This window comes from Cannabis sativa, chromosome 6 (assembly GCF_029168945.1).
Source record: "Cannabis sativa cultivar Pink pepper isolate KNU-18-1 chromosome 6, ASM2916894v1, whole genome shotgun sequence".
In the NCBI taxonomy this organism is placed as follows: Eukaryota; Viridiplantae; Streptophyta; class Magnoliopsida; order Rosales; family Cannabaceae; genus Cannabis; species Cannabis sativa.
Window position 1 is genome coordinate 8859530 of NC_083606.1, and position 10710 is coordinate 8870239.

Sequence of the window (10710 nt, forward strand, 5' to 3'; positions counted from 1 at the left end):
ATAATAAATGTTTGTAATAATTAGTTATAACAACTAGAAAAAATTGAGCAGAGAAAAGAAAAAGGCAAATGATGAAATGATTGAGCTATAATCTCTCTATCTGGTGGGCGCAGGTCCTACTACTCTGGTGGTATCCACGTCAGTTTCTTCCAAGTCGGTTGGTGAAATTCTCAGCTGGAACAAAAAAGTACCAAACTTCCCATATCCGTACCACCTTCTTCAAACCCCAATAATTTGTCTCAAACTCAAAAATTATCAAATCAAATTCATTTTTTTGGATTTATACACATGTATGTATATGTTTACGTTTATATTTTCCAAGCTAGAAAGAAAGTAGTGAAAATTTCATTTTCAATAGTTTTTTTTTGCATTTGAGTTTATAAAGTTGGAATCTTTAAAAGAGCTTAGCTAAGCTAATTGGTTATGGGTTTGTTTTGTTGCAGCTGGAATCGGCGTAGTTTGAGCTTTAATGTCGTTGTTGCGCAAATTCTTTTTTAGGAAACCCCCAGATGGGTTGATCGAGTTGTGCGAACGAGTTTACGGTGATTAATTTATTGGTTTATGATTTGGGATTTTTTTTTTTTTGGTTTAATGAATTAATGGGATTCGGTTTGATTGATTTTGAGTTTGAATGTTAGGTGTTTGTGGAAATGACTCGTTAAGGAAAATGGAGGAATTGAACGTTTTGTCTCTGTATGTGCAGTTTTCGATTGTTGTTTCAGTACTGAGGCTTTGGATGAAGAGAGCTACAAGGCTTATACTGGGAATATATTTAATCAGTTTCGAGATTTTTTGCCTGATGCTTCGTTCTTGGTGTTTAATTTTCGTGAGGGAGAGACACAAAGTGAGATGGCTAAGGTTTTGTCTGAGTATGATATGACCATAATGGACTACCCTAGGCAGTTTGAGGGTTGCCCAGTTCTCAAAATGGAGTTAGTTCATCATTTTCTGAGATCAAGTGAGAGTTGGCTTTCACTTGGGCAACAGAATGTGTTGTTAATGCATTGTGAGCGAGGTGGTTGGCCTGTTCTTGCTTTTATGTTGGCTGCATTGTTGATTTACAGGAAGCAGTATAGTGGGGAACAAAAGACGTTGGACATGGTCTACAAGATGGCTCCCAATGAACTGTTACATTTACTGACATCATTGACACCGTTCCCTTCTCAGCTTCGGTATCTGCAGTATGTCTCGCGAAGGAATATTGTAGCCTCAGAATGGCCTCCACAGGATAGGTCACTGAGGTTGGACTGCATCATGCTGAGGTTCATTCCCGATTTCGGGAATGGGGGTTGCCGTCCTTTATTTCGAATATATGGACAAGACCCGGTTGCTGGTGCAGATCAAGCTCCCAAAGTATTGCACTCAACTCCAAAAAGAAACAAACCCATCCGCACTTACAAGCAGGTGATTTTTACCTTTAATTTATGTGTTACTTAAACACTCTTTTTCTGGCTGCAAGTAAGCAACTTATAATTTGTTGTTGATAGTTTAGGATTGATTGTATTGTTGCAGGAAGAAAGTGAACTGGTTAAAATTGACATCAATTGCCTTGTTCAAGGTGATGTTGTGGTCGAGTGTGTTAGCATGAATGATGACATGCAGTGGGAAGAGATGATGTTCCGATTTATGTTTAATACTGCTTTTATTAGGTCCAATATTTTGATACTTAATCCTGATGAAGTCGACATGTTGTGGGATGCTAGGGATAAATTTCCGAAGAACTTTAAAGCAGAGGTATGTATTTCTGCTTACTGGATTGCATTTGTTGTTTTGGGTTCCTTTTTGACATTCAATCTGTTGGCTGGTTGTTCTTTGGATGAAGATTCTTTTCTCTGAGATGGATGCTGCAACTTCAATCATTAGACGTAGTGTCTCGTTATTTGAGGAAAAGGAGGGTCTTCCTGAAGAGGCATTTGCTAAAGTTCAAGAGTTCTTTAGTCACGTGGACTGGTTAGATCTGAGGGCTGATGCTGCCTTGAATGCCCTCCAACAAATGAGTGTATCCCCCCATACTGTCCATGAAAAATCCGATAATGATTCTCATAAGAGTGCTGAAACTGGTGTTTTGCAGCAACTTCAGAAAACAAGTCCAAAAGAGGATCAAAAGAAAATGAATTTCACCAAGTCAGATGATGCCTTACCTGAGAATCTGGAGGTCACTTGTCCAATGACTGCATCTTTAGGTGTCTCAAACTCCACTGTTGGTATATCACCTGAACCTTTGGGTTCCAATAGTATTTTTCTTGCCCCGTTGACACCTTGCAAGCCCAGGCCTTTACAACCTCACTTGATTGGTAATACCATATCTCCTTCACAATCACCTCCACCTCCACCTCCACCTGCTCCACTGCAACCATATCACATTTCGACTTCAGAGCTTGAAAATTCATCACCAAGAAAAGGGGCCATAACATTATCACAAGATGAAGCTCAAACATCAAAAACAAGCTCCTCAACTACTCCTGGAGCTCCAACCTCAACTACCCATTTTGGAAATATTTCATCTAGCCCACCCTCTTCCCCTACAATTGATGCAATTAGTTCTTCAACTCAGCCTCGGAGAACTCCATCTAGAAAACCCCCACCATCTCCAATCACTCCCGCTCCTTCTACGCCATCTTTAAGGGAAAGCCTTCAAGCTAGACCTCCTCCTCCTCCACCACCCCCACCCCCTCCTCCCATAGATAATGCAATTACGTTATCAACTCAATTAACTCAAATTCCATGCAAAACGACTCCACCACGACCACCTCCCCCTCCTCCTACACTACCCTCAAGGGAAAATACTTCTATTGGTCCTAGAACTCCTCCACCACCTCCTCCTCCTCCTCTTCACCCTGGCGCTCGAACCCCTTCTTCAGTGCCACCACCGCCTCCTCCTCCTTTTCACCTTGGCCCAAGAACCCCTTCTTCAGTCCCACCACCACCACCTCCTCCTCTTCACCCTGGCCCTCGAACCCCTTCTTCAGTGCCACCACCACCTCCTCCTGCTCCTTTCCTCTCATCAAAACAGTCAAAGTCCACTTCACAGACCTCTTTATCTGCTCCTTCAGTTCCCCCACCCCCTGCTCCTTTCCTTAGTAGGACAAATAGTTCCTCTAATGGTGGAAAAGGACGATTATTGCGCACCATCAGTTCCAAAAACAATAAAAAATTGAAACCATTGCATTGGATGAAAATAACAAGAGCAACACAAGGAAGTTTGTGGGCTGAGGCACCAAAATATGGTGAAAATGCAATGTATGATTTACAATGCTGAAAAAGAAAAAGATATATGTGTAATGAAGTTAAATTGTGATTTCACTCTTCTGTTATCTTAAGCCTTAAATTTATTTGTTTATTTTTCTTTCAATTAGAGCTCCAGAGATTGACATGTCAGAGCTTGAAAGTCTTTTCTCAGCAGCACTTCCAAATTTAACAAACGGGAGGAAATCTATGAAGCGTGGTTCAGTTGGATCTAAACCTGAGAAAGTGCAACTGGTAATTTAGGTTTTGGCTCTCATTAAGTCTTTGCTTAAATATTCAAACAGGAGCTTTCTTTGTTTGTCCCTTTTTTATTTATTTGTTTTATGGCCCTTATGTACCATGTGAAGGTACCTTGAAATAAATTTTGATTTATCAGATCTAAGCAGACCTTTGCACTTTAACGCTGGACTTATTTTTGGTATAATTATGTTTATGATGATAAAGCACACTGACTTGATATAAAATGGGGGATAGGAAATTAAGAGGGAGACGGGAAATGAATACTGACTTGATAATCTCATGCTATAGTGCTCTGAAGGAATACTGAAATTAGAATCCATTTGCTATTCCCGATTCTTGCAGATTGATCACAGACGAGCATACAATTGTGAGATTATGCTTTCGAAGGTGAAAGTTCCATTGCATGTGTTGATGGTAAGCCTTTTTAAACATATTTTACTCAATGAATTCATTTATCTAACCTTATTAACTTTTAATTTTAACAGTAGTTGAAGAGGCAATGTATTGAATAGTGTTAGAAAACTTTGCAGTGTGTGTCTTTCTCAATGACATTAGCTTCCAAAAATTACTTTTGTTCATAAAAGTTGACTGCATAACCAGTTGGCTAAAGTGTTTTTGTGTAATAGTAATGAAGCTACCATTTTGTTTGTGTTGAGACTAACCATATGTACATGTAGAATAAGAGATTATTAAACGGCCTTTCAACCATGGTTCACATTTGCAATACATAATCCTCTCTCCATGGTCATCTCAAAGAGAAAGGGGAAGCCAATAGTTCTCAAACCAATTTTGAAAAGAAAGAGAGGAACCCAAGAGGTGTAGCTCAAAACAATTAGGCATGTAGTGTGCTCTCATAAGATATGAGGTTTGAGTATCTTGGTGTTGGGTATCTACATAGCAGTTAGTATAGGTTTATGTCTCTCAAATAATGTGGGTAGGCGAGGAGCATATTCTCCTCCATCCCAAAGGAGAAATTTACTCTGAAGTTTAGAAAGATATATATATATAAACTGCAATTGTTGTATATAAGTCCCTTTTCCAGAAGTTTTTTCTTAATGGTAACTGAACTAACTAAAATAGAATGGAGCTGGGTGCTTATTTGATGTAACCCTGTGAAGAGAGTTCCTTGGCACATTTTTTGCTATGCTGGTTTATCTGTATGAAAGTCATCAAGTGGGCACTACCTAGTGATCATAATTGGATTTAAGAAGAATATTAATCGTCTAAATTATTTTCTGGTATTGCTCCTTGCAGTGCATGTTGTACAGGATTTCAACTTAATTATGCTTTGTTTTGTTCTTCGAGATTTATTGTGCCAAATTCATTACACATTAAGAAATCATTTTCTCTAGTTCCCCTTATCAATGTGAACTTTTATATGACATTAACAGAATTCAGTGCTCTCCCTGGAAGATTCAGCTTTAGATGTTGATCAGGTTGAAAACCTCATTAAGTTTTGTCCAACAAAAGAGGAGATGGAACTTCTTAAGGTAGGACACAGTTTTTGAGGGATTACCATCTTCCTGTCTGAGGTTATAATTGGCAATTATATATGTGTTCAGGCCTACACTGGAGAAAAGGAGAAGTTAGGGAGATGTGAACAGGTCAGTGAGATGTTATTCTTCCTTTCCTTCTGTTAACCTGTAGCCATTTATTGGAAATTTGATATGAGCATCTCCATGCAATGTTCCATTTTGTTTTCTAGAACTTAAGTTTGTTAAGATCTATGAACTTAACTCTTTTGCTATATTTCTAACCAAATTGATTGCATTTGAGTTTATGATTGGGTGAGTAAGGGTATGTTTTTGTGAGTAGTACTGGTTCATGTCATCATAAATGCATCTTATTAAGAAAATGAGAGTAGGATGCTTTCGTGCGCATCCTAAGTAACAGCATGCTTCCATAGGTTTTTTTCTTTTCTTTAAATCTGATTTTGAACAATTGACTGTAGCTAGGCCATGATTAAACAGATTTGGTGTGCATCTTAAATAGCTAAATTTATACATATACATATCCTTCCTATCTTTTACAGCTTATAACATCTTTTTATTTGCAACAGTTCTTCTTAGAATTGATGCAAGTACCACGTGTAGAATCTAAACTCAGAGTCTATTCATTTAAGATACAGTTCCGCTCTCAGGTGAATACATATACAAAATTAGATCAAGTTGTGTTTTTTTTCTTCCTCTTCTTTATTCCTTACTTACCTCAGCTTTTATTTTGTTTTGTAATTTCATGTAGATTTCTGATCTTCGCAATAGCCTCAATATTGTGAACTCTGCAACAGAAGAGGCAAGTTATTCTACCTGCTCTCCTTTTTTTTTTCTTTTCATTGTAACAAAATTTTAAAGTACAATTCAAATCTTTTTTTAATTTTATCACTGATGTTTCAGATCAGAAACTCAAATAAATTGAAAAGAATCATGCAGACAATTCTTTCACTAGGAAATGCTTTGAATCAAGGAACTGCTCGTGGTGAGTAGATTCTTGCGTTACGTTCTCATTATCTCTTCATTATATTCGTTATGTTGATATTTACCAACACAGCTATGAGAACGTAGCAATGACACCCCGTACATGCAAACAAACAGGACACTCATCCACATTGATAAACAAAAATTGTTTAGTGTTTTCTTTTGAAAAAAAAAACACAGAAGTAATAGAAGGGAGTCAACCTCCTTGTAGGGACCCAAGTACACTTTCGTGTCAGGATGGTGTTATCCAATGTGTGATAATATAGTAATTCAAAATAAAATCTAAGTAACTCTTTTAATTAGTTCTACTCCAAGATATTGTAGGCGATGATTTGACGAGGGTATTTCTGAGCAAAGAAATAGGCTTTCTGTGTGGACATCAGTAATTGCGCAGCACTGTAGGAGAGGTTTATGAAACCCATTCTTCATAATTTTTGGTGGGTATGTGATGGCATGCTAGGCCACCAACACCCGAAAATTGACATAGCTGGATTATATGTGGTATTGTGATTTAAATTTCTTTATCTTATTAGTTGTACTTGATATGTCGTAAAATTCTCTGTTAGGGTCTGCTATTGGATTTAAGCTGGATAGCCTTCTTAAACTGACCGAGACTCGAGCACGGAACAACAAGATGACTCTCATGCACTATCTTTGCAAGGTATAAATTGGTGAATTTTCTTTCCATTTTATAATTTAATGTGATTATTGGGTCCCTTTAAGACAACTTGAATTAAACAAAGATGTCAAGAGGATTTTGAGCTGCATAGCAAGGAACCTTGTTGTGAGCTTAATGTTTCAACTCTCAACCAGTTTTTTATATGACCCATTATTGAGTGCACATATGTATTGTTGACGGTACATACTTTTTTAGTACATTTCCTATCACCGAACCCTACAATTTTTGGCTTTAGTATTTCTCCGTGAGTAATCAAACACACCTCATTGTGAAGAAACTTTAGGCTTCACCGCTCGATCTAACCTGATGTAATTTTTTTTAACCATGTATTTTGCAGATATTTCATGTTGCTCACTATTGGTTTGTTCGATGACTTGTAGGTATTCGCTGACAAACTACCTGAAGTTCTAGATTTTTCTAAAGATCTCGGGAGCTTGGAACCTGCCTCAAAGGTATATTTTCTCTTGTCTTGTGAAAACCATTGATATTTAATAAAATCTCACTCATTAAATTGTTCCTTTAACTTCTCTAGATACAACTAAAAATTTTGGCTGAGGAAATGCAAGCCATAAGCAAGGGATTGGAGGAAGTTGTTCAGGAATTGTCCACAGCAAATAATGATAGTCTTGTACTGGAAAACTTTTGCAAGGTATAAAAATACATCACCCAACTTATATATCATCTTTATTTCCAGCCAAAAGAAAAAACACTTTGCATACTTGTGCCTTTTCCTTTATAGTTAAAAGGAGGTTCTTATTTACTAGATCTTGATTGACTTATTCTTCGCAAAGTCATTTTACAAGCAATATGATTTTGTGGGTATGCATGGGCATAGCACAGTACTTGTTTCTAAGATCTAGTAATTACCATTTGTGCACATAAATATATTACAGATGAGGATGAATTAGCCTTATGCCAATGCCTAATTAGCATAATTAATGAGTTGCTGCTATTTTGAAAAGAATCTTTTTAGTTTTGGAGAAAAAAATGCACTTTATAAAAATCGTTTGCCAGAATATCAGACTCCCAAACCCATCAATCATCTAAATATCTTTTACTTTATGTATGCTAGTTAATGTGTAGCTAATGATACTACAGTGTTTGATAAATCAACAATTATGATTAGTATGTTTTACATAATACCTGCTAGTTTTTTCCCTCTTCTGCACAGACCTTGAAAGAGTTTCTCCAATATGCTGAAGCTGAAGTGAGATCATTAGCTTCATTGTATTCTGCCGTGGTAGGTTTTTCATTCCAAGCTGCTAATGTTTAATCCATTAGATTATTATTTATTCATCTTGGAGTTCATAAACTTTACAGGGTAGAAATGCGGATGCCATGATTCTTTATTTCGGAGAAGATCTTGCTCGGTGCTCGTATGAACAAGGTATAGACAATCTTTTAAAATAACAGAACCATAATATATTCAATAAGAGAATGATTGCCCCACTTCACTAGCTTCAGTTTTTTGATTGTCTTTTTTTTTTTTTTGTTTAAACCTACCTGTTTCCTTTGCTCCAGTTGTTTCAACTTTGCTCAACTTCACAAGAATGTTCAACCAAGCCCACCGGGAAAACTGCAAGCAACTCGAGCTAGAAGCAAAGAAAGCCGCAGAAAGCAAAAATATCAAGATTGTTGATTCGCATAAACGGTCTGAAGAGTATGTCAATGTATGATCCAGTATGCCTGGAACGGAATTCAAACTATCGACTCGCTGCAAAGACTGTTCTTTGTTAAATTTTGAAGAGAAAATGTATATTTGTCGGTAAAGGGTTTTTTTTTTTCTTTTCTTTTTTTTTTTTTTCGGTAAAAGCAAAGAGTTCAATCAAAAGGAGTTAGGCCAGTAGCCCACCGCACATTACGCCGCCGAGCCGGCCATCTAAGAGGTAACTAACATACTTACCACACCAAGTTCATATTCATTGTTGACAGGCATAATTAAATCCACACACACAAACACAAATTCATTGTTGTAAGTATGAATAAAAAAAGAGTTAAAATTTTGGTACCAGTTTCTGCAGATTTCATTTGATCCAACCTATAGAGTTAGTCTTTTGGGGCAGTAAATATATCTTTGCCAGTTGTTTTGTTTGTTTGTTTGTGTACATTTTATGTTCCACACATTCATTGTAAGACAAATGCATTTATAGCATTTTATTTGCAATGAAAGACCTTTTTAAACTTGATAAACTAAGTTGGTAACTTATAAAGATTGACAATCTATGTTACACAAACGGGTCTATTATATTACAATTTATTTTGAATTTAGTTTATCTTTAAAATTTAATTAGGTCAAAGATTATTTTTTTCTTATCTTTATAGCCATATGTGTCTAGTAAAATTCGCTAAATAACTAACAATACGAAATATTAAAATTTACAAAATAGTTTTACTTAATTTACTTTATGAGACCATGATAATCGCGCGGTGTAAATTTATGGTTGTTTTGCGCCATAAAAGTTATTATGATCGCACTTCTACAGTCATACAAAATTATTTTGTTAATAAATTTTCTTATAAATGTTACTTTTACAAAACACCTATGCCTCTAAGGGTCGAAGTCTACACTTTAGATTTAGAAAAAGAAAAATTCTAATTTAAGAATGTGAATCAACATAATTTTGAACTATTGATTTAGAATATTGTTTTTTAAATTGTGATATCTTATACTCATATATTTTTCCATCAATAATGTGTTAAATTCTTAGACTTGAAAGAAAAACATTTGTATTAAGTTACAAAATTTACTTCATTCATATACTGCAGAAGATTCTTTTTCTTAGAGAAAAAAAATGATCAAATGCTTATTAAAGAAAATATTTTGATATGATTTTTTTACTAGAACTTTAACTAAAATTTTCGGGATGTTAAATGGTAAACATTAAAATGTTTGTGGATTGAAAATGTGATACATCGGATTTTATCAAAATTAGGATGTTAGTTCAGTTAGTTGAGTCGGTTTTAGTCTGTTATAACCTGTTAATTTGGTCTCTTGATTCCGATACTGTTATTACTTCTGTTAGTCTTGTTTGGACTAAACTTACTGCTATATATACATAGCTCTTTTGTATCAGACACATTACAGTAATAAGAATATACAGAGCAATATTCAGTTGCTCCTTTTTCTCTCTTCTCGAGTACTTTGTATTCTTTTTCCTCATATGGTATCAGAGCAAAAATCAAACAAAAAAAATCTCTTCCGACCTAAAAAAAAACCCGATCGAAGTAGAGCCAAAAAAAAAGAGCCACCAAAAATCTAAAAAAAAAAAAACTGATTCAAGAGCCAAAAAGTAAAAAAAAAAATGCCACTTGTGATTCGAGGATAGTGAGCGAAAAAAAAAAAGAGAGCCACCAAAAATCTAAAAATACCGGTCCAAAAAATAGAGCAAAAGAGCTACTTGTGATCTGGGATAGTGAGTCAAAAAAAGAGCCGCTTATGATCGAGTTGTCCAAGATGGTGAGCATATAAAATAGCCGCCATCTTAAGGGGGATGTTAGAGAGTCCCACATTGCCAATGTGTGGAAAGATAATAGAATATATCAGAGGAATGGGCTACTCCTCCCATTGCCAATTGGTTTTGAGATGGAACCTTATTCATCTTATTCCCCAAATTCTAATATGGTATCAGCAAAAAACCTTGCCCCTTCATCCATGGCACAGCCCTCCACACGCTCACAAGATGGTCTTCCTCCATCCACAAATGAGCACAATCCTTTGGATCTCCATCCCGAAGCTACTTCCGCACCAGTAGCCAACAACTCCATGGCTCCACAACGTATTCCAACTTCAAGATCCAGATCTAACAATGAAGAAGACAACTCTGCACCAGTCCGTTCTTCTCCAGACCATCCAAATCACAACAACTCTGAACCTGCTGTAGCTACACGAAGATCGACTCCGCTTGATCGATTAGCTCACGACGACCTCTCCAGTCCATTCTTTCTCAGCACAATAGATCATCCAGGGCTCATTTTGGTCTCGACAGTCCTCAATGGTGCCAATTACCAGTCTTGGAAAAGAGGCATCACAATGGCCTTAACTGCAAAGAACAAATCTGCCTTCATTGATGG

General features: G+C 36.4%; 1 protein-coding gene across 3 annotated transcripts; it reads left to right on the top strand.

Moving 5' to 3' along the window:
• Positions 1 to 8659, top strand: LOC115694922 (formin-like protein 13). 3 transcript variants are annotated; one of them, XM_061117762.1, is made up of 18 exons: positions 1 to 187; positions 444 to 542; positions 704 to 1404; positions 1513 to 1734; positions 1823 to 3240; positions 3357 to 3480; positions 3829 to 3900; positions 4878 to 4976; positions 5049 to 5090; positions 5546 to 5626; positions 5728 to 5778; positions 5880 to 5961; positions 6527 to 6621; positions 7020 to 7091; positions 7172 to 7288; positions 7811 to 7879; positions 7960 to 8026; positions 8161 to 8659. In XM_061117762.1, exons 2-18 carry the CDS (start codon positions 470 to 472, stop codon positions 8313 to 8315), a joined length of 3540 nt encoding a protein of 1179 aa, XP_060973745.1. In that variant the 5' UTR covers positions 1 to 187; positions 444 to 469; the 3' UTR covers positions 8316 to 8659. The 3 variants fall into 3 exon arrangements, with proteins under 3 accessions (XP_060973745.1, XP_030477884.2, XP_060973746.1); XM_030622024.2 differs by having other exon boundaries at positions 2 to 290; XM_061117763.1 differs by lacking the exon at positions 1 to 187 and having other exon boundaries at positions 639 to 1404.
• Positions 8660 to 10710: the final 2051 nt, after the last annotated feature.

Bases quoted from the DNA above. Each gene is read 5' to 3' on its own strand.
- LOC115694922 (XM_061117762.1), top strand. From the start codon at position 470: ATGTCGTTGTTGCGCAAATTCTTTTTTAGGAAACCCCCAGATGGGTTG. The intron at 543-703 runs GTGATTAATTTA...CTGTATGTGCAG, and splicing joins GTTGTGCGAACGAGTTTACG to TTTTCGATTGTTGTTTCAGT. The intron at 3,481-3,828 runs GTAATTTAGGTT...CGATTCTTGCAG, and splicing joins AACCTGAGAAAGTGCAACTG to ATTGATCACAGACGAGCATA.